The 27,917-nt window shown below is 46.9% G+C and overlaps 3 protein-coding genes across 3 annotated transcripts in view; 1 reads left to right on the top strand and 2 right to left on the bottom strand.

Moving 5' to 3' along the window:
* Positions 1–4,711, top strand: part of PLXND1 (plexin D1) — a 126,151-nt gene extending 121,440 nt beyond the window's left edge. Inside the window, exons 35-36 of the mRNA XM_084634961.1 lie at positions 102–176; positions 1,918–4,711. Of these exons, the coding sequence (XP_084491087.1) occupies positions 102–176; positions 1,918–2,034 (192 nt within the window). The 3' untranslated portion in view covers positions 2,035–4,711. The remainder of the gene's footprint in view (positions 1–101; positions 177–1,917) is intronic.
* Positions 2,847–14,890, bottom strand: H1-8 (H1.8 linker histone; the record flags this gene model as incomplete). The annotated part of the gene is made up of 6 exons (XM_084635089.1): positions 2,847–2,911; positions 10,367–10,781; positions 11,164–11,222; positions 12,647–12,785; positions 13,551–13,834; positions 14,875–14,890. The coding sequence occupies 6 exons, from the start codon at positions 14,888–14,890 to the stop codon at positions 2,847–2,849; spliced, it is 978 nt and encodes a 325-aa protein (XP_084491215.1).
* Positions 14,891–21,776: 6,886 nt separating this feature from the next.
* On the bottom strand, positions 21,777–27,384 carry RHO (rhodopsin; the record flags this gene model as incomplete). The annotated part of the gene is made up of 5 exons (XM_084633780.1): positions 21,777–21,991; positions 23,082–23,321; positions 24,866–25,031; positions 25,188–25,356; positions 27,024–27,384. 5 exons carry the CDS (start codon positions 27,382–27,384, stop codon positions 21,869–21,871), a joined length of 1,059 nt encoding a protein of 352 aa, XP_084489906.1. The 3' UTR covers positions 21,777–21,868.
* Between the last annotated feature and the right edge of the window lie 533 nt (positions 27,385–27,917).

Here is a 27,917-nt window from a genome sequence, read left to right as displayed (position 1 = left end):
AGATCTAAGCCTTTTATTACTCCAGTTGCTTTCTGTTGAACGGACTAGATTCCTGCATTTGGATTAATATTCCTCCCCTGTTTGTTTTATCTTTTATGAAGAAATATCGGAATGAGTTTAACACCAACGTGGCCATGGCTGAAATATATAAATATGCCAAAAGATACCGCACTCAGGTAAGCAGCTTAATTTGTCAGGAGGTGAAGTCAGTGCTCAGCATTCCAGGTAACTGTGGGGAAATATCTGATGTCCTTTTGTATGCAACATTGGTGCAGCCATGTCAGGGCAGGTCTACACTATGGCAGGGATCAATGCTCTGAGATCAAGCCACCAGCCGTCAATTTAGCGGGTCTAGTAAAGACCCTCCAAATCGACTGCGGCTCACTCTCCAGTCAATCCCTGTACTCCTCCCACAACGGGAAGAGTAAGGTAAGTTGTCGGGAGATTTTCTTCCGCCTCAGTCTCAAGATATTAGAGAGACAAGGTGGGTGAGGTAATATCTTTTATTGGACCAACTTCTGTCGGTGAGAGAAACAAGCTTTTGAGCTGTACAGAGCTCTTCAGGTCTGGGAAACTATCTCAGACTGTCACAGCTGAATGCAAGAAGGAACAGATTGCTCAGCATAAGTAGTTAACACATATTTCAGGGGTCTATTCAAGATGAGGTGGTGCATTAACACCCCTCCAGACATAGGGGGGAAAGAAACTGGAGGGGTGGGAGAGGTAGCTGTGGGGGGGAGGGTTGTTAGTGGGCTATAAATTGTTTTAATAAACCATAAATCCAGTCTCTCTATTCAGTCCATGATTTTTAGTGTCTAGCAGAGTTATGCTTTAAGCTTAAATTCATAACTTTGCTAGATTCTAAAAACCATGGACCGAATAGAGCCACTGGATTACAACAATCCCAGACCTGAAGAAGAGCTCTGTGTAATCTCAAAGGCTTGTCTCTTTCACCAGCAGAAGTTAGTCCAATAAAAGCTATTACCTTCCTTACCTTGTCTCTCTGATGTCCTTTTGTGATTTATCAGTCAAGTATCTTACCTGCCCTCAGTCCCACCGAAAAGAGTCCGAACAAGGAAGAGACTGTTCTTTGTCACTGATGGAATGGCCTTAGCTGAGGATCTAGGATGTCCATATCTATCTAGTCTCTCTCTCTCTCTCTCTCTCTCTCTCTCTCTGTGTCTCCTCTCAGCCCTCTCTCTCTCCTTCCTGTAAAGTCAGTCACAGATTTTTTTAAAACCTAGGTGCATTTTCAACCCTTTTGTCAGATCACCAGAGAATTCAGAACAGGTCTCAATTTACAAGTCATTCTCCCTTCTTCTGGCCTGAAATTTGCTCTTGCGAGTGTTTGTGGATGCAAATGAGAGCATGTAGGTGGCTCCTTGTTGCACCTGCAAATCAGATAGCTAGATGTCTATGAGCCTTCACTTCCACCCACAGTTAATTGTCCCCACAAATCTATGGGTGTGGAAAAGGAGGCCCAGGTGAGCCCCCCTTTAAAAAGCAGGCCTAATGCAGTCCTATTTGTTTTACAGTGCACTAGCCCAGCCCTGAGGTGGCAGCTTACACACACACACACACACTCTCTCTCTCTCTCTCTCTCTCTCTCCAATCCCTTGGCTGCTTGGAAGACCAGTAACCTATTCTCATCTGATCTGAGCACTGTTTGGCAAGGATGGCTGAAAGTGAAATGTAGCCTGGATCAGTCAGTAATCTGTGGCTCCAAAAATGCATAAAGAACGGCGGGGGGGATGCTGAAAAAGGCCAGTGACAGGGCAAATAACCCCCTCCTCCACACCTCATCAGGGCAGTAGGCCCAGATGGTTCATCCTTTTCCCCACACCACCTGTTTGGAACACAGAAAGGGCAAGGCTGGTGCATGTCGCATTAATCGCTTCACTGCTCTTGCTCCTGCAGATAGTGAATGCCCTGGACTCCAACCCCACCACGAGACGCACACAGCTGCAGCACAAGTTTGAGCAAGTGATCGCCCTCATGGAGGACAATATTTATGAGTGCTGCAGTGAGGCCTAGGGGGTGCTCTGGACTGAACCCACTCCTGGAAATGACCTTCTCTGTAGTGCACTGTCCACTAGGGAACAAGCCTTTAAACAAAATATATACATGTAGAGATATATTTGATTGTGTCTTTTACGGTAACTCTGTCACCACATTGTTGGTGGGCATGGCCATTGGTGAGATGAGCCAGCAAGGGATGAGAAGCCACCGAACAACGTTTCAAATCCCTTTCGTTGATCTGCACTGCATAGTGCCCATAATTTATTTGCTCTTTCAAGCTGGAACTAGAGACGTGCCACTTACTATTTTCCTCTAACCTGCGTGTGAGCAGCCATCAACTCCCTGCATTCCTGCTTCCAGAGAGACTCCTTGCAGACTAGAGCCCAGTCTAGGCAAGTGATAATGATGGATGCAAAGCAGCGGGGAAGCCTCAGGGGGTGATGAATGGAGATTTCAAAGGCTATTGGAGCAGCTGCAGAACTCCCTTAACTGTACCCCTCTTACTTCTGTATGTTTTAAATACCAGGGACTCCGTTTACTGTACACCATCTGCTGCATTAGACGTGTTTTGTGCCTTTTATTTTTGTACTGTATGTGTAAACATAACCACTCCATCTGCAACTTGTGCCAGGTGGGGAACTCATGGACTAGACAGTGAGATTGCTTCCGAAGTAGTCAAGACATGCGAAAGCACTTTACCCCTAACGGAAATGGTAATTATCTAGCTGGAAGGATTGTATTGTCCATTTGACAATGTCAGAGAGGAACAAAGCGGGGCAGCTATTCCCACTTCCCCAAGTTTCCCAGATGTTTGTGCACACACTGAACTAGAGTTGACAAATATCCCCTAAATAGCCACTTTTCATCCAGCTGGTCACAGGAATAATTTTACCTAGAAGTAAAAGGAAAAGATACATTAGGGGTCAAAGGGAAAAGTTTCCTTCCCTTTATACCATCTTTCCTGTCTTCCTGCATGCACAACCCACAACTGAATTCTTCTCTCAGTGTAAACCTGAAGTAATGCCCATGAGTTTAACTCGTTATTTAGCGTCTACACGGGTGGAACAGTGCAGAATTGGCCAAAGCTGTGCTCCCAGTGTCAGGTAGACCCCTCTGAACATCAGCAGCTGTGAGTTATACTCCTGGGCCTGGTGAAAATGTAGGATGTTGTGATGGAGATAAACTAAATCAAGGCCGGTATTATGGGTCTGTTCCTAAAACAGCTTCTGGTCTTGCTGTGTCTGGCATGCTGATGGCCACAGCTATTGACTTTAAATGAATGGAAGGTTATTGCTGTATCAGCCCAAACAGCATCAAAGACAATTTACTGTGACTCCAAACGCCTTTTACAGAATTAGCCTATCTAGCAATTCCTGCAAGCTGGAATGACTCCAGCTATTTTGGGCTATTGCGGGACAAAGTCTGCCCTTGGTTAACCCAGTGTAAAGTGAGAGTAAGTCCATTTAAATCACTCCAAGTCAATGGAGTCACATGCCTATAAAGCTGGAGTAACTGCTGTGCGTTGGAGCAACTTTGCTGGATTTACACTGGTATAACAGAAAAATTTCACCCTAACTTTACTGTCCCAGATTCCTTTATGTTGCTTGCAGAAGGGCAGTGCTTTGGAATACAAGCTTCCTTGCTGCCCATCAGTGAAGGACCACAACACAATTCCATGGCTCCCTTTTAGAGATGGAGCTTTCGCTAGCTGCACATACCAGAAGCCAGCACACGAATGCAAGAAAAGCCAAACTGCCCATGAAATCCAAATCCAGTTTGGCACCAAACTTTCATACTCCCAAAAATACAAAAAAAGATACTACCTCACCCAAGGCAGGGTTTAAAGGGGAATCTCCACAATGCACATGGCTGCCGTCTGGTCACTTTGCTAAGAATCAACCTGGCAGTGAGCTACTTTGGTTCAACCAAAAAAATCCCCTGGCTCGATCATAGCCAGGGCCTCTGTCACAAATGTTTCAGAAATGCCTTGAGTATAGACTATTTCTATGGGGATTTGGAGCATCACAGCTGATTTTATATATATTTTAAAAATTACACACTTTATTGGGGGTGGGGAGAAGGAAGAGAAAGACTTAACCAGAACTGCAGAAAAGTACATACACTGTGGAAGTCTAACGGTAGTTGCTGAATAAGTGACTTCAGCCTAGAAATGTTACAAATGTAGCTGGGCTACATTTTATTTTGAAAGAGATTTTTTTTTTAAAAAAACTTAATTTTTCTTCATTGAAAACTGTGAACAGCTGCCAGATACACACAGGGCCAATGCGGGGAAGCTGAAGGTGAGATGTGTCAGAGCATAGGGAGGAAGTGTGACAAAGGGGTGCAAGGGGCCGTTCCCATGAGGTGGTGATCCCTGTGTTGAAACACTGGGAAGGTAACAGGCTAATTAGTGTCAGGCTATGGATCTGCTCCAGGTGCTGTGGTTGGCGAGCATGCCTTATGGCCTATGCTTAATTTAATCTATTTTCCAAAGCAAAAAAAAAAAGGAAACATGCTCTGCGGTTCAATCCTTCGGAAGGAACAGAGCTTGAGGGTTGGATGCATTGCCTTGAACCCTGATCCTTTGTAATATATTTTTAACTTTGTCATGTATTTGTCGGTGTGGTTCTCTTACCTGCTATTTGGTGGAATCTTTGAAAACTTATCTTTGTAATAAAACATGGTGATCAAACATATGGGAAAGTTTTTGGCCAACAGCATTTGGAAAAAAAAATTCTGCACAGGGCATACATCATAACAGTTGCCTCGCTGCATGGCGTCTCCTACACCAGAGGTGAGCAAACTATGGCCTGCAGGCCACATCTGGCCTATGGGACCGTCTTGCCCAGCCCTTGAGCTCCCAGCCCAGGAGGCTAGCCTCTGGCCCCTCCCCTACTGTCCCCCCTCCCCCGTAGCCTCAGCTTGCCATGCCGCCAGCGGTCTGGGTGGCAGGGCTGCGAGCTCCTGCCAGGCAGCACGACTGCGAGAGCCGCTGGCCTGCCCCGGTGCTCTAGACTGCGCGGCGGCATGGCTGCCAGTCCTGGTGCTCTGAGCGGCATGGTAAGGGAGCGGGGAGTGGGTGGATAAGGGTCAGTGGCTCCTGGAGGGCAGTCAGGGAACAGGGGGCAGGTGGATAGGTGTGGGAGTCCCAGGGGGCCTGTGGGGAGGGCGGCAGGAAGTCCCAGGAGGGGGTGGTCAGGGGACAAGGAGCAGGGAGGGGGTTGGAGGTTCTGAGTGGGGCAGTAAGTAGGAGGGGACAGATTGGGGGGCCAGGCTGTTTGGAGAGGCACAGCCCTCCCTACCCAGCTGTCCATATGGTTTCAGAACCCCGCTGTGGCCCTCAGGCCAAAAAGTTTGCCCACCCCTGTCCTTCATGGAGGAATTAATTTGCACAGGGGTTGAGAGAAGCATGGTATCACATACCCCAACATCAAGCCCTCGCTCAGAGGTAGAATCCCTCACACTATGGTTTTTAAGCTAAGGTGCTCAGACATCCCGCTGTTATCAGGACTGTTCCACAATTAGTGGCTGTATCTTATAGATACACAACTGTAAACGCCCCCACCTGGGGAAAGAAAGGTTGTGTCCTGATTGTTCACACTTGCTCACTGGTCACCTTATGTTATGCTTCCAAAAGTGAGAAAGATGGCTGCATTCTACTGCACAGGGCTGGATATTTTCATCATATCTAAGCATTTATATGACAGACAGGTTATAGCTACATCGGTTTATAAACACGAGTGAGTGCTCAGCTCCCACGCTACTATGAAATCTCATGCAAACATAAAAAGGCGCTGATCCCCTCCATTTCCTGTCAGCTAAGGCCAGCCCCAAACAGTGGCCATATCTACCCAAGAGCCTGCCACCTGGTCAACTCCTCAGTCCTGATTTAGGCACCCCGACAGTCCCCACATAGGTAATTAGCTCTCCTCCATGCAGTAAGGCTGGGAGCCTCAGAAGCCCCCAGGCTGAGTGGGGAGATGAGTAAGCTAGCCCAGAGTGAAATGCAGAAGAACAAAGAGGAGCTTAGACCTAGATCCTCAAAAGATATTTAAGCACCTGTCAAACATCCAGCAAAGGGTAGCATAAAATCCCTCCTTTACCTGTAAGGGATTAAGAAGCTCAAATAACATGCTTGGCACCTGACCAAAAGGCCCAAAAAGGGAATAAGATCCTTTCAAATCTGGCCAGTGGGGGCTTTGTTTGTGTTCTCTTTGTTGTTCTTTCTCAGGACAAAGAGACCAAGCACGTAACCCAGCTCCTACTGAAATGATACATCTAAAATTACAGAAATCGTAAGTAATAGCAAGGAAATGTGTTAGATTATCTGTTGTTTTAGCTTGTGAATTTTCTCTATGCTAAGAGGGAGGTTTAGTCCTGTTTTTTGTAACTTTGAAGTTGAGCCTAGAGGGAAATCCTCTGTGTTTTAAATCTTTTTATTACCCTGTAAAATTACCTTCCATCCTGATTTTACAGAGTTACTTTTTACTTTATTATAAAGCTCTTCTTTTAAGAACCTGATTGATTTTTAGTTTCCTAAAAAGCCACGGGTCTGGTCTGTGCTCACTTGGTTAACCTATTGGTTGGTATATTATTCTCAAGCCCCCCCAGGAAAGGGGGTGAAGGGACTTGGGGGGATATTTTGAGGAAATAGGAACTCCAAGTGGTCCTTTTCCTGAATCTTTGTCTAAATCACTTGGTGGTGGCAGCAATACCGTCCAAGGACAAGGAAAGGATTTGTGCCTTGGGGAAGTTTTTTAACCTAAGCTGGTAGAAATAAGCTTGGGGGGGGGTTCATGTGAGTCCCCACATCTGTACCCCAGAGCGGGGAGGGAACCTTGACAGCACCTGACTACCATTGATCTGTGCTGAGTTCTCAACTGTGAGCCCACTCCTGGCACCTAAGCAGCTGACCTGTCCTAGGTAGCCAACATGCAAAGAGACACATGCACACAAGATAGTTAATAGCCAGGTTTCAAGTCCCTGCTCCACATAAATCAAGTAGAGCAGGCATTTGAACTTAGGTCTCCCACATCCCAGCTGCGTCCCCTCATCACTTTTGACACACACACTCACACTCCAGACCTGCCTGCCCTGGCTGTCTTTGTGCCAAGTAGCAGGTCATAGATATGCTCTGAGAACCCCTGCAGGATTGGCCCCCTGGTCATGAGCTAGGCAACAGAGCACCCAGATGGGGGAGAAAAAAAAATCTCTTACTTTGGGGCACCCAAGAGCCAGGGGTTGTGGTGTCAGTGAGCACTCCAAGCAGCTTGTTAGCCGTGGGCAGCACCTCAGCAGTGGTTTTGAGAATGCCCGTGACACCTCACATTGCCACCTTGGTAATATTTAAAAAACGGACACACCATCATGAGTGCTGGAACCTCCCCTGCCCCACCTCTCCTCCCCCCCACCCCCAATCACTCACTGATTTCCCCTCTCACCCCCCACCACCTGGGGCAGGAGGGACTCACCTGCAGAGCTGGGGCTGGGAGCTGCAGCTAGGGTTGCCAGGTGTTTGGTTTTTTTTACCGGCACACCCAGTCAAAAAGGTACCCCGGCAGCTCTGGTCAGCACCACTGCCCATGCTGTTAGAAGTCCAGTCAGCAGCACAGGGGGGCTAAGGCAGGCTCCCTGTCTTCCATGGCTCCCCGTGACTCCCGGAAGCAGCAGCCTATCCCCCCCTTGCTCCTACGTGTAGGGGCAGCCAGCGGGCTCCGCGTGTCGCAACCACAGCCAATGAGAGCTGCAGGAGGTGGCGTTTGCAGACGCTGGCGCTCCATGTAGGGGCCCGAGGGATGGGCATGATGCTGCTTCCGGAAGCTGCCTGCGGTAAGCACCACCCAGAGACTGCACCCCTGACCCCCTCCTATGCCCCAAGCCAGCCCTGATCCCCCTCCTACCCTCCAAACCCCTTGGTCTCAACCCAGAGCATCCTCCTGCACCCCAAACCCCTCATCCCTGGCCCCACTCCAGAGCCCTCACCCCCTCCCACATCCCAACTCCCTGAGCAAGTGAGGGTGAGGAGAGCAAGCGACCGGGGGGGGGGGGGGGAAGAGAAGAAGAGGGGGGAAGAAATTGAGTGAGTGGGGGCAGGGCATGGTCAGTTTTGTGAAAGGGGTCACCAGTACAAAAGTTTGGGAACCACTGGTTTAGTACCTTTAGCAGGGGTCAGTCCACAGAGGAAGGGGCTGGGGTGGAGAAATCAAGGTACAGCAGGACAGGGGGGGTTGCTCCCTAGAGCCAGGGTGGGTAAATCATGGCACAGGGGGGCAGTCCCTGGAGCAAAGGCCTGGGGAGGGGAAATCAAGGTTCAGCAGGGCCAAGGGATCTGTTCCTGGAACAAGGGGCCAGGGAGGGGAAATCGAGGCACAGTAAGGCCAAGGGGTCTGTCCCTGGAGCAAGGGAAACCAGGGCACAGTGGAGTGCAGGGGGAGGAGGGGTTAGTCCCTGAAGAGGGGACAATCAGGGCAGACAGGTTGGGGATACACACACTGGTACCTACTTTGGAGCCTGCTCTGGGAGCCAGCCAGTTCTCGGTCAGGCCTGATGGCAGTGGCCAGTTACTGCAGGTAACCAGACTTTTAGCATCAGGTCAGCTGCACATTCCAGTCAGAAACTGGACACCTGGCGACCCTCCTTCCTCGGGGTCCTTATTGCTCCAGTCATTGACAAGCAACCCGCCACTAGGACCTGCTCCACGTGCACCGGGAGGAACAGCAAAGGAGTGAACATTGTGGAGAAGAGCTACAGACAGGGTGCGGAAGCAGAGCCCATTTGCCTTCTGTTGTTTTGGTGGCTGGCAGGCTCCACTAGGAAAGGCTGGAGAGCGTCTCATTCACTGTGCTCAGGCCCTACACCCCCCCAAGGACAAGGAAAGGAGACTGTGGGCTGATCCACCTCTGTGCTGTGACGCTAAGTAGTTACTAACCACAGCAGAGGTTAAGGAAGAGCAGTGGCTACCCTTCCTGCCATGGAGTTCCCCCACAGAGAATACAAATTCAATTAAAGGATTGGTCCACTTGCCATTGAGTCAATTGGATGCGGGGAGCGGAGGAGAAATAAAGTTCTCTCAACTCCCTAGAACCCTATAACAAGACAAACAGCAGTTACTCTGCCTGGAGGTGGGAACACTGACCAGGTCAGTTAGAGTCTATCCAAAGCCTCTCTGCACACACACACACAAAAATGCCAGCTGCACTGTTAGACCTACCCCACCCCCTCCCCCACCACTGTGACCCATCACAAGCTTTTGCACTCTGCACAAAGACACAGATGAAGGGGGCCTAGGACATCTGTACCTACCTGGAGCTATTCCTAGTAGAAATTACAAGCCACACAGGCACCAGTATCCATTGGTGCCCTTACTAAGAAGGGCAACACACACAAGTCCCAGAGTTCAGACCTTCTAGCAAGTGGGATTTTAGCAACAGGCCACTCCTCCCCAGGGTCAGGCCTAGCTAGCATGTGCTAGCTAGGCTTCTTCCTTAAGCTAGGATTTAATTGGAGGCATTCTGCCCTAATCATAGCACTAGGCTGCAGACGTTTAGAGGCTGAACATCACTACAGCAGTGCTACATTTGTGATTGATGGCTTGGGCCCTTTCCTCATGTTTGTATAACGAATGTAGCCCAGCAACCTATGGGTTCATGAGGGCTGGACACCCAACACTGGCTGGAGCCAGAGGGCATGTCTGCAGAATGTGGCCGCAGTTTCAGGGATGGAGTTCCAGAACGTGACTGTATTTTGTTCATTAGCCCTATGTGATTCTCCCCCCCAACCTGGACTGCTGCCACACTCGCAGTTTGCTCCTTTCACCCAGCTGGCATTTGTCACTGTCCTAATTACGAGGCTGGAATCCACCACAGCTGGGCTCAAGCTCAGGTTTCAACTTCGCTGGGTTTGCAGGGGGTAGGAGGGAAGAGGCAGAAGGAATTGATGCTTCGCAGTTTCCAGGGTTATGACAGGGTGTGTCAAGATGACCTGGCAGGTCCTTACCCCAGGCGGAAGGAGCAGGACTCCAGTAACAGGGTTTAGTTATTAGGATGCAGTAACTTTATTGAAGGGGGGAAAAAAAAAAAAAAAAGACACAAGATTAAAATCAGTTAGCTTAGTTCACCGGAGATTAAAAGAGATGTTAACAGCAGTGACTGGAGCACACTTCAGCATAGTTTAAAAACCCTGTTTGGGCCCATTTAGAACCGGGAGACAGAGTGGCTGTGTTCCTCAGGCTGGAGACAGCCAGTCTGCACACGTGCCCCATCCCCCACCCAAAGCAGTTGTCCCTTCAGTGCAGGGAAGCCCTAGGTTGCTTTCTTGCTAAGCTTGCTGCCAGTTCTAGAGGCTTTACCTTCTGCATCCTTCTCTTTGCTGAAGAAGGAGCCTGTGGCTGCCTCAGGCTTCTTCCCCTTGCCTTTTGCAGGGCCCTTTGCCTCAGTCTTCCCTTTGGCAGTGGTTTTCTTTGTCCCGCCAGCTGCCTTTGCTTTGGTCGGCCCATTTCCACCTTTAGCCACCTTTGTTTTTGCAGCCCCCACGGCCCGAGGAGCTGCCCCCTTGCCTTTGGAAGTCCTGATCTTGTCTCCATGCTCTGCCTCTGCTTTGGAGGCACCATCTGCTTCTGTGGCTGGCTTCCCTCTGGAGGTGGCTTTCTTGGTCCCAACCACCCTGGCTTGGGATGCCTCTTTCATATTTGGTTTCTTGTCACCTTTCACAATGTTTTGAGCATCACTGGGTGTCTTCAGCTTAGCAGGAGCTTTGGGCTGGGCCTACAAGAGAGAGTAGGATGAAGGTCACTGCAATAGCATGTATTGGGTCACCCACAAGCCTGTGCCACTTAGTTTATTATTCTTATAGACAGCAGCTTTGAATTCAGAAGTGCGGCCTTTATTCTGCATGGTAAGACATGCGTTTTAGAAACAGCCGATCAAGCAGTGCCAGTTTCCTTCGCAGCCTGAAGAACAGAGTTAATGCTTCAGGACTCTAGAGCGGGAAGCGGTTTCCTTTCCAACATTCCCCACAGAGTCAGGCAAGTTCCTTAAGACAGGAACACACAACAGCAGCAGCTCCTAAAGCTGGTCACAAGTGAAGCACTCACAGAGCTGTGCAAGGTAGACAGATGGAATCCTTCATTTGGCAACCAGTACTTACATTAGTGGATTTTGCCTTGGCTTTCTTGCTCACAGGTTTTGGTTTCTCCTCCTTAGCATCTGTTGAGAAGATGGGAAAGAAATGACATGGATGAGTCAGTAACTTATGTTTACAAGATTGTCAATTCCATACAAGGATGATATTTAATGGTTTCTGGATCTTCCTGGCCTAAGCTTCTGAGCAAAGCTCAGGTATTATTAGTGCAGACTTAGAAGTGCCCCTGCTAATTTAACAGGAAAAATGCCTCCCTGTGGGATCAACGCAGGTCTGACATCAGATCGCATCTACAAAGCGGTCGCCCTGGCATGCTGACTCCACCTTGAAGATAGAGCAAGCTACTTGAACCCTGCACCATTGATTTAGGGGCAGATTTTTAAGGAGTTTAGGTACCGAACAAGCACCATGGAGGTTTTCAAAGCTCAGGCACTGCTGCCCAACCCCCACCCTGGTAGGTAAATACCCCACGCACTTACGTTTCCGCGGTCAAAGCGGTCTAGTTGCAGCACAGATAAATGAGAGGCTTGGAACCCTTGCTTAAACCAAAGCACCAGAGGTCCTGAAAAGCGAGCGCAACCTAGGCATGGGAATGCCTAGATCGCCAGCAGGTCCCGATCCTGTGGCCATGCTCTGAGCATGCCTAAGAGCCGTCAGACCCCACAGTAGCAGGGCTGGAGGCAGACCAATAGGATGGGGGCAGCACAGCACCCGCTTAAGAGACAGCGCAGGGAAATAGCGGAAGAGCGAGCGGTACGGAGCGTTTCAGCTGCTAGAGCATGGGCAACTTAAGCAGCTGACCAGACGTAGGGGGTCTCACCCAGGAGAGGGATGCACAGCTCTCTGGGCCATCAGGCAGGTGCACCACATCAGCCGCTTAGGCACCTAAGCCCCTCTCCTCAGCATTTCGCTCCTGGCTAATTTAGGCAGCAACCCAGCTCTGAGAAATTCATTTCTTAGGCACTTAAGGCCTAGATCCATGAAGGGCACTTCAATTCTTAACTCCCATTGAAGTCAATGTGTTCTTTCGGAAGACTAGGTAACAAACTCTCCGAACTGGAGGCAACTAGGCAGCAGGCTTCTGGGCTGAGCAAACGCATAAATCCAGACATGTTCTCAGAATTGGCCATTGATTTTGGGTGCCCACCTTGATCCCAATATTCCAGAAATAATGAGCACCATTTGAAGTCAGTAGCTGCTACAAATGTTCTGAAGATCAGGCCCACAGCAGACACACAGAATACATGGCTAGTTTTCAAAGCCAGGTGTCTTTCCACCACTGCTTCCTGCAATCAGCAGTTTGGATTCTAGCTTATATACTTACTGTTGTCCGTCAAGTTCACTGCTGTACAGGGAATCCTGAAGCCCTCTCCCTGAGCACAGACATTTGTCTTCTTGGGTGGCATTAAAATTCACAGGTCTGACCTCCTTGCATACAGCTGACATCTCAGCAGGGGATGTTAGTTTAGGGGAAGGAAGCAGCCCTTACCTTTACTTCCTGCTTTTTTATCAGCAGTCACCTTGGCTTTGGGTTTCCTTGCCACCTTCTTTTCTGATTTAGGAGCCTTTTCTCCAGCTGGATCCATCTTCCTAGAATTTTTTTTAAGCTTGGGCTTTTCTGATGCCAGCTAGGAGTACAACAGAACAGAACAGTGAAACTGCTCTGCTCCAGCGCGTGCATTGAGGGTCGCTACCAAGCAACTTAGTACACTTGGTAGTGCTATACCCAGGGCCAAACAAGCACAGAAGCTTGTCTGCAGGCATGAGAAGTGTTAACTGAATTAGAGGCAGGTGGCTTACACAAGCCCTTCCCTTTGGCTGTAAAAATTTGTGTAGCATCCTCTGTAACACGACATCACAATAGGCCTTGCAGCCAAGGCTGGAGAGTAGTTGGGGATGGCACTCACTTTCTATTGTCCCATTCACCCAGCTGCATTGTAAAATCTAGTTGTCCCAGGCCCTCCCAGAGACCAAGTCATGGAAGAAATCAATATTTTCAGGGCAGAGATACCACATCTACCGATAGCCAACAACAAGCTCCTTTACGGTTTGCTCTTCAGTAATAGTACTGTGTTCTCCCACTTAGAGGGGAGGGCACCAGTCCATTGATGTTGAGGCTGTTCACAACCCTGCCTGTCCATTTAAAGAACTGGGAAGAAAAACAAAAAAAGCCACATTCCCTAGCCCAGAGTTGTCACCCATCCAGCCTCCTCTTTGAAATACTGCTTCAGAGAACATTTGGGGCACATCCCACAATGCAAAGTGTGCTGCCACCCAGTTATCTGTAGGACAGCCCTAGCCCATGCAATTGCTATACTGTTGCCTAAAGCTACAGTTTCTTTAGCAGAAAATTTCCACTGAAGGTGGTCTTTGTAGAAAGCCAATTCACTCACCTTGAACCTTCCAGTTGCCCCTAATGCCAAAGAGTTTTGGGGTCTGATCAGGTAGCCATGGTCAAGACCTTTAGTCAGGGCCTTCTTCAGCAGGTATTTTAGCCTTATTGGGTCAACAGCTGGGTACTTGGCAAGGATGTAGCGCTTGATGGCTATGACAGAGGTGCCTTTTTTCTCATTTTGGGCCTTCAGAGCTTCAATCACCATGCTTAGAGTTGGCGGGTGGTTAGCTCTGGTCTTGTGGTCAAAGATCCTGGACATTCTGGCCACTTTTGTTACTTTAGCTGAAGAGTAAATTGAAGAGGTTGTTTACTTGTAACCAAGCACCAGTATGAATCTCCCTTTTAACTCACCACAGTTATCAGGAAAGCTAAAGTGAATTCCCAGGTGGAGAACGGACAAACCAGTTTTTATAGTAGCGTCTACAAGTCCAGCACTCCTTTGTGCTAGGCACTGTACAAACATACAGGGTACGTCTACACTGTAGTTGGAGGTGGGATTTGAAGTTTGGGAAGACATATTTGCGCTAGCTTTAAACTAACAAATGTGGCTAAAAATAGCTGTAAGGATATGGTGGTGCAGGTATCAGCATGGGTTGGTAATGCAAGTACCTCCCCAGAGTTCCAGGCAGCCTTATGCAGTCCATGCTGCTGGGTCATCACTAGTACTTCCAGCATGCTAGCTAGAGGAAAGCTAGCACCGGTATGCCTACATGAGCTGCAAGTCACACCTCCAGCTGACAGGCTAAATAGGCAAAGGAAGCAGTATCAGTTACATTTTACAGGTGGGTAACCGAGGCCACAGAGTCTGCGTGATCTAGGGTCACACAAAAAGCCTAGGGGCAAGCTAGGAAGAGAACCCAAGAGTGCCCCGTCCAATGTTTAACCACACAGCCATTCTGCTTCCTATCAGGAGGCACAATTAGTAATGTTATTTATCAGAGCAACATGAAGATGCTTAAGGGCCTCTTGAACACTAGCCAGACTCCAGGAAGTTTAGACCATTTCTCTCTTAAGCCTGCTAAGCTCCGTACACCAGCTTCTCCACAGGCTGCCCTGAGTGGAGCTCAGAGCTTTTCATCAAGCCAAAAGAGTTCAGGGGGTTAAGTAAATTCCTTTAAATACACCAAGAGAAACCAAGTTCAGCCCCTTCCCAGAGAGGCTACAGTTTAGTAAGAAAATAATAGTGACACAGATTGATACCTAAGAGAATTCATTTGTACCAAAGGGGATCAGAACTTTGACTTCACATTCAGTGGAGACAAAAAGATAAACAAGGAAGAAGCATGCAAATTCAGAATTTTTGTTTAAGTATCTCTCCTTACCTGGGTTGAGGTCCATTGCAAGAATCTTTAATACTAACACTAAACTTTAAAAAAAAAAGCAACAAAACTTTATCTTAAAAGAGGCCTAGTTAAGCTGGCTGCAAAGCCAGCTTTATTGACAGGTTCATCTCACTTTCCTGCTAATTCCTTTGATTAGCATCTTAATTGAGAGGGCTGCAGTTGGCAGCTGCTAATTATTTTTGTTCAGTCCTAGTGCCAGGGAGATTAGGAACAGGTGGCAGCAATGCTGAGTTTAGTTTGCCCACTCTTTGCAAAAGGCTGGTGAGTGTTGGGGAGAATATTCAGGGGGGAGGATTCCAAAAATGAGAAAAAAGAAAAGGAGTACTTGTGGCAACTTAGAGACTAACCAATTTATTAGAGCATAAGCTTTCGTGAGCTACAGCTCACTTCATCAGATGAAGTGCATCTGATGAAGTGAGCTGTAGCTCACGAAAGCTTATGCTCTAATAAATTGGTTAGTCTCTAAGGTGCCACAAGTACTCCTTTTCTTTTTGCGAATACAGACTAACACGGCTGTTACTCTGAAACCTGTCAAAAATGAGAAAGGTTCTTGTGGATTAGTCTAACAATTGCCTTCAATTTACAGATTAAAGTAGCAGCCCCTCATTTGGAAAATGTAATTTACAAGTGAAACTGTGCCCTGTGTCAGCTCATGCGCCGAAGTGGCAGTAGGAGGCCTGGGATGTGGGTGGTACATCACTGATTTTAACAGAATGGACCATCCCAGTGTTCAGAGTGTACGTGTGATGGGAATACATACGTGGCTGGACATACTGAGCCCATGTTCTTTGTGCACTTATACCTTAAAGGGACAGTGTGAGGGTTGCCAACTTTCTATTTGCACAAAACCGAACACCCTTGCCCCGCTCCTTCTCTCAGGCCCCAGACCACTCACTCCATCCCCATGGACTGACTGAGTCAGCAGCAAAATCAAGGAAATAGAGAGTGAGCAACGGATTGTTTGTGAAAAGGCTTCCCTAGGCTGGATGAAGCCACAGAGTAGAGCACCCAGATTCATCACGCATTCCTGGTGGTCTGTGTTCTCATCCTGCTTTAGGGCACAAGGGACCTGAGCCTGCTGAGTACCATTTCCTACCACTAACGTCAGCAGACATGCAAGGCCCTGGGCACCTCACAGGAGGCACTCAGCCCCACACAGGATTAGTCCTTACATGAGCTTGCTAGCCTCATGTTCATGCATTTTGGCAGGCTATGTGCTCCAGGACCCTGGATTGGAACAGCAAGGGATGCTGAGGTCAGGGCAGAAGTACACTGGCAGGACTGCGAGAGAAACCTTTACTGGGCAGGCCTCGTCTTTAACTGGCTCAAGCTAGTGCTGTTCAGCCCCTCGTTTTCATAAGCACTAACTTCACTCAGTTTTTAAAGGAAAAACAAAGAGGTTCCGTAAATCAAAGAGGGGAGAAAAAAAGAGTCTTTGTTCACTAGTGATGGATGGAGCAAATGATTCTTCCAAGCTAGCATTGCAGGTGTTCTTAAAGAAGCCAGGGTCTGCTCCCTAGAGGACTTACCTGCTGTACAGTGAGCAGAACTATCACTTCATCCCTCACTTGGGTCTTTCTGCTGAAATTAAAGAATAAGCTCTGCTCGTCCACAATAAGAAAGTCAGATGTTAATATCTGAGATGTTCTGATGCCTACAACGTTTTGCTCTAGTTCTCTTCCACTGGGTGTTTCTAGCTCTCTTCCCTCCGCCTGAGCTGATTCTGCAGCAGAATGATGGGGGAATTGTGCTGTAGGAGGTACTTACTGTCTTGTCAATGAGATATAAAACTGATAATTGGTGGTCACTAAAGAACCCCTGGTGGGTTTTGGTTTTTTTTTGTAAAGATTCTGGGCTTTAATTCCAGTGTCCTGGCCAAATTCAATCTGGGTCATTACATTCTCCGTACACATATTCCCCTCCCCTTCACCCCAGTTTCTGTGCTTCTTCACTTTCTGGTTTAAATTGTTGTGCAGTGTTGCTGTTAGCTGTTAAATAGACTCAGTGTTTCACACTAGAGATGGCTGCATTTCTGGGATCAATAAAAATATTCTTACATAATCCTTTGGGAGTTTTTACAGGAATGGTTATAAGACTTTAGTGAAGTTTTGGAATAGCCTTCTAAGGGAAGCAGTGGGGGCAAAAGATCTATCTGGCTTTAAGATTAAACTCGATAAGTTTATGGAGGAGATGGTATGATGGGATAACATGGTTTTGGTAATTAAATATTCATGGTAAATAGGCCCAATGGCCTGTGATGGGATATTAGATGGGGTGGGATCCGAGTTACCCAGGAAAGAATTTTCTGCAGTATCTGGTTGATGAATCTTGCCCATATGCTCAGGGTTTAGCTGATCGCCATATTTGGGGTCGGGAAGGAATTTTCCTCCAGGGCAGATTGGAAGAGGTCCTGGAGGTTTTTCGCCTTCCTCTTTAGCATGGGGCATGGGTCACTTGCTGGAGGATTCTGTGCTCCTTGAAGTCTTTAAACTACGATTTGAGGACTTCAATAGCACAGATATAGGTGTGAGGTTTTTTGCAGGAGTGGTGGGTGAAATTCTGTGGCCTGCTTTGTGCAGGAGGTCAGACTAGATGATCATAATGGTCTCTTCTGACCTAAATATCTATGAATCTATAGCACCTAAGAACTTGCAAAAATCTGTCCGGAAATATCTTATTTTTAAAGTCTGCAAAGAATTAGTAAAAGCGGAAATCAATTGAGTTGATGTAATCAAAAGTAATTGAGTTAGATCCTGGCCTTCGCTCCAGCAGCCAGAAACCAGCAGGGTGACCATCTTCAACCAGCATCACAGTAGTATTTGAGCTCACATATCAAAACTGGAATTGAACATTGCTAAGCGGCAGCCATTTGCATTTGATTGCTCAACGGGATAAAGCCTGAAGCCCTCTCTCTGGAAGGAAGGTGTAACAACTGCAGGATTAATGCCTACTTACTACTGCCTGCTATGCAAGCATGCTCATTTTACTGTGACCCCCTTGGCTCCTGCCTGCCTCACCCCGTCACAAGCCTAGGTTATGACCTAGCACTGGGAATGTGTGACCTTTCCGTGTGTGCATGTCAGCCACCATCTTGGCTAACACAGCAGAGCATGACGAGGGGAATCTCCAGAACCAAAGCAACGAGCTACAGCTTGAGCTTAAAGAGCCAAGATGCCTGTTGGTGGAGCTGCAACATAGTTATAGCCTCTGCAGAGTGGGCACAGAGGAGGACCTGGCAGCCTCACTAACCAGTGGGTTGGGTGTGTACAGCCCCAGTGCAATGGAATACCACTAGCAAAACAACAAATAATAATAATAAAACCTCTATGCTGCACCCATCACCATAGTGTCAGAATGGCTTACAAGTCCTGGCGTAACAAAAGAGCAATGTCTCTCTCTTCCTCCCGCCTTCATTTGGAAGAGTTAATTCTTTTGTTTTGAATGGATTAGAGTCATTATTTTCTATTCCAGGACAGCAGCATTCAATCAAGTCCAATGGAAGTTTTTGTCTGGGCAGGAATTATGTGACTATATCAGGATTTGATGGAGGACCTTTCACGGCACAGCCTCTCGCCCACGCGCTCTCCACGGTCATTCGGCGCGCTGTGTGACCGGGCTCAGGACAACGTTCAGTGGTGGGAAGGTGTGGACAGTGTTAGTGCCTCTCATGCAGGTCACTGGGTTTGAAAAGGGAAAGCATTTCAGCAGAATGCTCAACCACTTCTCCCAGCTGGGATTTCAGTATGAATAGAGCTCTGTTCTCAAAACCCTAGATTCACCACAGCTCCCAGTATAGACAGAGGCATTTCAATAAATCAACGATGCCCGTAAAGGAGGCATTAGGTAGCTGAGGTGCTGGTATCATCTCCCCTGTAGGTCACTGAGCACTTTAAACCTTTCACATTTGGTTGCCGATTCAAACCTGTGCTAGGGCAGGAATTACCATCTGATGGCTGGTGGAGGCCTGTATGAAAAAAATGTGATGGGCTCAGTTCCACATCACAAAATCACGCCCATCACAACTGGAAGTGACATCAACAGAGACTCCTGTAATTGCATGAACTGTGGTGACTGAATTACTCTTTTACCCCTTCCAGCCAGCCGTCCAGGCCAGTGCCAGGGCACATATATAGAGCAGGCTAGGGGAAGGCTACACTGCTGTGACCCAGGTGGTTCTGTGGCTAAACATGGCAGTGAGTTGGCTACCTGATGCTGTTGCTAACTTCACTCTGATTGGAGGAATAAACTATTTACCTGAGAATTAGGGCCATATCATCTCTGTATTTGCTAGCGCGTCAAAAATATTTGTCTCAATATGAGCAAAAGAAACTAAACTTTCCAGTTAACATTGGAGCAGAACCACTTTATGAAATCAGGAAAGCAGAGTCATGGCAGAAAAAGGTGTGCTTAGAGCTGGCTGGGAAATTATTAATTAAATGTTCTTTTCATCCAAAAAATGCTGATTCATCAAAGCCAAAACTTCCCTCAGGAAAGAGTCAGCTCAGATAACGTTTTCAATTCAAAAAATGTTTTGAAAAAAAGAAGTTTCCAAGTTGTTGGAAACTCCTGGTTCAACGTTTTTTAAACAAAAATTTCCAGTTTCCTGGTTTGAAAATGGCTTTTTGTTTCCACATTCAAGCTAATTAAAGCTAAAAAAAACTTGTAACAAATTTTAAATAGTCAAAATAGAAACAAAATGCTTTGAAATTATCAAATGAAATATTTAAATTGACCCAACACTGAATTTTTCTTCAATTTTTGGTTCATGAAAATGTTCAAGAGTTTGACCTTTTGGGGATAGGAAAATTGTTCGAAATCTCAAAAAGGTTCATGGGACAGGAAAACTATTTCTCCTCCAGCTCTAGATGTGATGTGTTTAATCAGACACAAAAACAGCTCAGAGTAACCACCTCCACTCCCTTGGATATATCAGCAGCCCCATGACTCTGTCAAAACTGCAAGGTTTATTGTCAGCCATCCTAAGCTCTTCCATTAGTCATGTAGAGGAAAGTATAACTGGACAACTAAAAAATACAAACAAAAAAACCCTTTCTTTTCTTTCCTACCAAAAAAAATATTTCAGATTCTGAGCATATGAATGAGCCTTCAACCTAACCACTGAATGATCATGAACCTTTGATCTTCAGATTTCACTGAATATGTAGAAGTATCAATTAAAAATAAATAACGAGAGACTTGTACTTGCAAATTGCTCTTTATTAAAGGTTTAACTTGCATAGTTTCTATAGACCTTCTCTATCAGATCTTGCAAAGCTGCATAGAATTAGAAATTGGAGAAGATATACTATACAAGAATAGTTTCAAATGTTGATAACAGAAGGGCAAGAAAAACATCTTATTTGTATAACTGAGCTAAAAATAAAAATAAAGAACATTGGTACAATTGCATTATGCCATCTTTTAGCGCTTTAAACATATGTTGAAATCTCTGGGCCATATGCTCCCCTGGCTTGCTTGCTATGAAGTGAAGAAAAGCGTAGCAATTTGCCACCAATCAATCCTCAAAAAGCACAAGCCTTGGCCAAAACCTCTTACTTGGTGCGATGCCAAATCAAATTACAGCTGAAAATTGGTAGGTGAACCACAGGAGAACCATAAAGAGCTCAAACTATAGGGGTGTGGTCTATGGACATGTAGGAGGAGTCAGGGAGAAGCCAAATGACTATATATGTTACCATGGAAATATAATGTCACATGCTACGGAAAAGACACTGCAAATCAGCTGTTGCTTACGGTTTAAATCCTAGTCCTTGTGCACCGCATAGCTAATTGGTTGTGTGCAGGGGAGTTTGTGTGTGCAGCAGGGGAAAGACCAGAATCCTCCCCAAGATTATTCATTATTCTATTTAATGGTTAAATTGTAACATTGTAACCCCTTAAATGTCACTGGCACTAGGGTTGCTACCTTTCTAACTGCTGGTAACCAGACCCTCGAGGCCCTGCCCCCTTCTCCACTTCTTCCCCAGCCCCTTCTCCACCTCTTCCCCCCAAATCCTGCTCCTGCTCTGCCTGTTCTCCCCAAGGCCCCGCCCCTGTCGTTCGCTCCTTCCCCCACCACTTGCTGGATCGTCTCCACCTCCCTCTTCTCCCCCACCCCTCATCTCCCCCAGCTGGGCTCCCTCTGCTCTAAGGCTGGGACGGGAGCTGCAGCAACCTGACAAGAAGCCTCCTGGAGGTAGGAGATGGCCCCAGCTGAGCAGGAGCTGGTGTGGGTTAATGACCAGGTGCTTTCCCCTGCCTTGCGGTAACCAGATTTGTGGTGTCTGGTCAGTACATCTGACCAGACACTGCCTGGTCCCCTTTTTGACTGGACTTTCCAGTCAAAAACCGGGCACCTGGCAATTCTATCTGGCACCCGGACACAGAAGCCAAAAATCAGATTGTCCAGGTAAAAACCCGGAGAGGTGGCAACCCTAGCCAGTGCTCACTAGGTTTCATGCACCCCCACTGATCCCAGCTTTGTAACACGGGTATACCTCATCCCCTGCTAGATTGCTGTATCTTGGCTCTTTACTATGGGCTTTCCTAACCATGGCCCCTGTGGTTCGCATCCAGAACAGATGCCATGGTAGGGATGAATCCACAAGGCTGCAGCCTTACTCATCTTTTCCATTCTGTGAAAGGAGAACATTCGCCCCTCTGTATGAAGCTAAGGATCGTGACCCAGATGTTTGGTCAGTGTAAATGGGGATAACGCTATACAAGTCAATGGGTATACACACATTTACACCAGCTGAGGAGCTAGCCCTTTGTATTTAATTAAAAAAAATATGTACAAACTTGTTCAAATGATTTCTATTATCAGAACTGAAAAGTCCATTCTGCTGGGTTAACTGTGAATCACATGCAGGCGGTGGTGATGGTGGACACGACTACATGCATGCAAATGGGACTTGCGCATCCTTGCTGGCAAGGCATGCCAGCTCTGAGATCAGCAGCTTCCATGAGGAATCTATGCAGGAGAAACCTGGCTGGTGGAGACTGAGGAAGTCTCTGTCCTGGTGCCAGCAGAAGCGTCGTCGTCACCGAGCAGGTTCTTTCCACAGCAAATGGTGGTGATCATGCAGTTACGGAACTAGAAAAGAAAACAATGGCAGCAGAGGTAACCAGCCGATGCAGGCAGTGTGACAACCGTCAGCCAACCCTACACATTGTGAATATCCTTACATTAAATGCATCAGTAATGCACCGGGAGGGATTTTTGACTAAAGCAATGAGGGGGGAAATTCAAGGAACTGTGGCTAATGAAGATGCTCCCGGATTAGACCAGTTCAGGTCTATTGATATGTCCTTGTAAAAGTCTGCACACCTTGGGAACAATCTAACTCCCACTGAAGTCAGTGGAAAGACTTATCGCCAGTGGGACTTGCATTGGATCCCTTAGCTGAACAATCCTGTTGAAGTGAATGGGGCTTCTCATCTGAGTGAGGCAAGCATGAGTTGACCCTTGAAAGATCACAATTTGTTAACAGCTCAATATTCGATTAAAATAATAAAAAAATACTAAAAAAAAAAAAGGGTAATCAAAGCTCATGTTTTGCAGTATGAGATGATCATACCAGGGATCTGGAAGGAATTTCTGCTCCTGATATAGCATTGCACAGATGGCCAAGTGCATTTTGGGAAGGCTTTTTGTGGACTAAGTTGCCCTAAAGTGCCAGGTGCTGCTCATTATTGGAGGTAGAATAGTAGACTTGCTAGACCAATGATTTATTCGCTCTGCCAAATTTATGTGCTTAACATTTCCCACTTCCTAGAGCTAGCTACAGCTTCTGTTCAGGATTACCTTAACCTTACTGAGTATTCTTATTATTGGCTCTGTTAGACTAGTGCATATCTACTGAATCAAAATGGTTGCACCATTGTAACTGAGAACAGAATACAGTCCTAGATATTTAACTAAATCAATGCATTGATCATTTCAAATAGACAGTCCTTATGACTTCCAGTTGCGTTCAGTAGATTTATGTAATACTAAAGGATAGCAACACAATGATTAAACGTCCCTTTTTATGACAGAACCAAAATTGCCTTGAAAAAGCTCCACTTGTGCCACATTGAGCAAAAAAGAGCTTTAAAAATACGATCTAAGTGCTATAACTCTCTGTTAGCTATTAAGAAATTAATAAATAAATAAAGAAGAAGACCAGAGATTTGCCACTTACCTGTTTGTTCATTACAATGTAAATCACTGGGTTGTAGATAGCAGAGCTCTTGGCAAAGAAAGCTGGGATGGTCATGAAGACAGGGCCAAAGTCAGATCCCTGGTGGGTGAAAATGTGGAAAGCGACGCTGGCATAGGGGACCCAGCAAATGAGGAACGCAATAACCATGATGATGACCATGCGAGTAACTTCTCTCTCAGCTTTCTGAGTGGTGGCTGATTCCTGTTGCTGAGCTGCAGCCTAAACAGATAAGACCACTGAAATGATGATGGTGCTGCAGGGGATAGATTGGGTACTTCTGAGGGAATTCTGCACTAAAAAAATAAAAATTCTACACACAATATTTTAAAATTCTGCATATTTTGTCAATAAATAAATGTGGAGGCTCCAGCGTGGCAGCGGGGAGCACAGGCCACCGGCTGCATGGAGGTGGGAGATCACCCTGCAGCCCCGGTTGGGACATGGACTTGGTGACGAGGCTGCACCTGACCCTGACACAGTGCAAGGGCCGGGCCTGCCCCAGAAACCCCAGAGCCCTGTCCCTCCACACCATGTGCACCAAGATAGTAAGTGAGAGGGATAGAGTCTCACATGCATGCCCAGCCTTGGCCCCCAATCCCAGTGTGGGCAGGCAGGCTCAGCCCAGCAGGATCCACGTGTGGAGGGGCTTAGTGTGGAGGGATCCAGGTGTGGGGTGAGAGGGTTCTGTGTGGGGCAATCTGGGTGCAGGCAGCTCAGGGGGGGATCTGGATGCACAGGGGCTCACTGTTGGGTTCTGGGTGCAAGGGCAATGGGACTCTGCAGAGAGTTCCTGGTGAAAGTAGCTGGGGCTCAGCGGGGTGGGGGTCTGGTGTTGGGGGATGGAGCTCGGCAAGGGGGGTCTGGGTGTGGGGGTTCAGTGGGGTTGGAGTCCGGATGCTGGAGGAATGGCGCTTGGTGGGGTGAAAGTCTGTGTCCAGCTGGTTGGGGCTCAGTGGAGTGGGGGGCTGGGTGCAGATGCAGGGTCCAAATGCAGGGGAGAATTTTGGGGGCGGTCCAGATGCACAGAGAGCTGGGCAGACAGGGGAGCAGCTCCCTGTATAGTGACCCCTCCCCCTGCTTCTGAGGAGCCAAGGGGGCAGGAAGCAGGTGGAGGGTCCAGAGCTCCGGCAGCTGGGGGAGGTTTGTGGGAGTGGGTCTGACCCGGTCCCAGCCCTAGCCCCGGCTGCTCCTTGCAGGGGAAGAAGTAGGAAATTCTGTCCTTCCTCACCCCTAGCCCAGGTGGAACTAGCAGCTGAGTCCGGCACAGGGTAGGAGCCACCAGCAGGGGCATCCCCAGCCCTGCCCCCACCCCCCTGTGGTGATTTACCTCTCCGCCAGCTGCTCCAGGAGCCCGAAATGATGCACCCGTGCTGCTGGGGAGGGGCATGTGACCGCTCTTACAGCTTCCATTTGCTTCCCCACCATTTTCTATGGGGGAGGAAAGAAATCTGCGGGGGACATGAATTCTGCACGTGTGCAGTGGTGCAGAATTCCCCCAGGAGTATCTGGGAGACATGCTGAAATTGACTGTCCAGGGAGTTTGTGAAGGGTTTAGGGGTGTGATGAGCTACAAACATCAAATTCACATCACCCTAGCTCCCCAAATATCAGGGTTGATTAGCTCTGGGGTTATGGTTCATTTCACTACAGGGATGGAACCAGCTGCAGAGTTCAGATCTGGATCTGAAATCTCCCAGTATTTGGGGTAGGGGAGAATAGGCTTCAGATGCAGGTTTTTGGTCATCTCTAACAGGTCTACCTACCTCTTTAACAGTGCAAACCAGGCGCCCATAACAGAAGGAAATGATGATCAATGGAATGAGGAAATGAACCACAAACATGTAGACGACAAAAGATTCATTGTGGACCTCAGGTTTCAGAGTGTAATAATCAATTCCACATGAGCACTGCAAGCCCTCTGGGATGTACCTGCAGTTAAACCAATGAGATTAGTGTCTGCCCTTGAACTGGTGAATGAGGTTGCTTTACTTGGAATGCTGCTACAGAAATACGTAAAACACCTCATTAACTGCTGCTAACACCATGCTAGCTGAGGCATCATTTCAGAAAATGTTCAGTCCATACCTAGACCATCCAAACAATGGAGGAGCAGAACAGGCCAGGGCCATGACCCAGGTGAAAATGATACCCATGAGGGCATGGGTCTCACTAAATCGGAAGTTGCTCATGGGCTTGCAGACCACCACATATCTTTCAATGGCCAAGACGACTAGGGACCACAGAGCTATTTCACCTGTAAAAGAGAGAGAAAGAGAGAGAGGCACACATAGACCGTTACCAACAACAGAAGAAAAAGAAAACACATAGCCATGTAAATGAGTCCTTTTTATTGATTCTAAGGCTAGAAGGGACCATTGTGATAATCTAATCTGACCTCCTGCATAGCATAGGCCATAGAACTTCTCCAAAATAATTCCTAGATCTGGTGACTGAGGTTGGATTAATTCTTATGTTATGATTTCCACTGAAGTCTTTAAATGGCAAAGAAATCCAGGTAAGGTTTCAAGGAATGTTAGTATCACAGATCTGAATTAAAATATAGTAAGGAACACACAAGTATCTTATTCTACTATTGATCATTGTACCCATCATTTTGCTAGTGTTTTGTGCCCTACTGCATCATCCTATCACATGGATGAGCCCAATCTCTCCTCTCCACATTTGTATCTCTACTTAAAAAATCCATGAGCCAGATTCCAAGAGGTAATGAGCACTGACAATTCCCACTGATTTCCACCCACGGCTCAGCACCTCTCAGATCAGGAGCTCTGTTAGTAAGGGCATTTAAAAGGTGACCTATAATGGAAGGGAAATTGGGCTTGTGCCCTTTTCGCCTTCTTTACAATGGATAAAGAAGGCTGGAAAGGTTGTTGTCACAACAGCCGTATTTCTTTTTCCTGCTTGTTTATTTTGTCATAGATGTAGTCTTGTCTACACACGAAGACTATATGGTAACTGGAGAACTGATAAAATGACCTCACAAGACAGATATCTGAAAACTGAAATGAACTGAGAGGGGAAGGGTTTTTTAGTCCCACAGTTTAGCCTAAAGCCTGATTGATATTGGAAGAAAGGATGACTTTGTTAAAGGCTAAATAACCCTGCCTCTTCAATGAGAGTTCACAACAGACATGATCTGAGATTCTCAGAAAGTCCTCAGGCAACACCAGGGAAAACCAGATTTGTTATTTCTAAGGTTAAAAGAACAAGACAAAAAGCATACAAACTGAACATTTTAAAATCTGTTGCAGGTCACTTGTCAATCCTACACTCTACATTTTTCAGGATACTCACTAGCTAAACTTCCCCCAAAGTGCTAAAAGAAGGCAGAAAATCATGGTGCTTTATTTCTTCTCCCCCATTTATTTCCTGCCTTGAAATATCACAACGTTAAATTAGTCCAAATTACAATGCAGTTTCTCTATTCCAGCTGCCCTTTAGAGTGCACACTGAAATGATCTGATTTATCTCTCTTTCCTAAAATCTTGAGGGAAACCCAAAAGGCGGAGATTTTAAAATTGCCTCTTGGTTATTTACACCTCTCTATTCCAACTGCCCTTTAGAGTGCACACTGAAATGATCTGATTTATCTCTCTTTCCTAAAATCTTGAGGGAGACCCAAAAGGCGGAGATTTTAAAATTGTCTCTTGATTATTTACACCAAATACCGCTCTTGAATGGAAGCCAGAAAATGCAAGAAGAAAGATGAAGACAGTGAATAACATGGAAGCGAACAGTTCTGAATGACATCAAGCACCTCAACATGAAATGGGAAGATTTGGAGAGAAGGCCAGTTGACAGGCAAGGATGGCAAATGTGGGTAGCCCAATGTACAGCAAAGCACAGGATGGACTAAGGTTTAAGGTAAGCATTGGTTATTTACACATGTAGAAAACTTACCACCCAGTGTAGCAAAGAAGCCTTCAATGTTGCAGCCAGTTGTCCCAAAGATAAAATAGCCATGCATTGAGGTGTACATGGTGGTGGTGAATCCTCCAAAGACCATGAAGAGGTTAGCAAAGGCCAGGTTCAAAAGGATGTAGTTGAGGGGTGTCCGGAGTTTCTTGTGTTGGATGGTGACATACAGAGTCAGGAAGTTGACAGGGAAGCCAAGAAGAATCAGCAGAAACATGTAAGCAGACAGTACAGAGAACTTCCACGGGTCAGCTAGGTAGTACTGAGGATACTCAAATGGACTCCGTACTATCCCTGTCTTGTTGGACATGGGCACATAGAAATTTGGCCCCTCTGTTCCATTCATGGTTGCAGTTCCAGAGGTATTTTTGGTCTTACAAGTAAGTTTTGCTTCCTTTGAGGCTCCCCTCTTGAAATTCACCTCCTTATTAACATTTGAGCAGAAGCTGGCTATACTGTTCTCAGTACTGCAGCCTTTATAAAGTGCCACCTTGGGTAAGCTTCCAACATCAGTGTCAGCATGATTAAGGCTTATGGTATTATTGATCATAATAATCCAAGCTAGGATTTCAACTGTTAATTGGCTTTCCGAGGAAGGTGTTATGGTGACACCTGTTTCTGGGTTGCAAAATGGTTACCAGAGAATATTGAACTTGTATGGCTAGATTCACAAAAGGACTTAGGCACTTAACTATCACTTCCATTGCCTAAATTTTAGCATGAGGCCCCACTGGGATTCCCAAAACATCCAATCAGCAGCCACCAAACCCTAAACTCACTTGGCACCTCAGTTTTTGCAATAAAAATTCCCAAGGCATCAATAAAAAGGAAAGGAAGTACTTGTGGCACCTTATGGCACCTTAGAGACTAACCAATTTA

Source organism: Lepidochelys olivacea (genome assembly GCF_965140295.1).
Source record: "Lepidochelys olivacea isolate rLepOli2 genome assembly, chromosome: 7".
Taxonomy (NCBI): domain Eukaryota; kingdom Metazoa; phylum Chordata; order Testudines; family Cheloniidae; genus Lepidochelys; species Lepidochelys olivacea.
The sequence above is the reverse complement of the archived record's forward strand: the minus strand, read 5'-3'. Positions and strand labels throughout refer to the sequence as shown.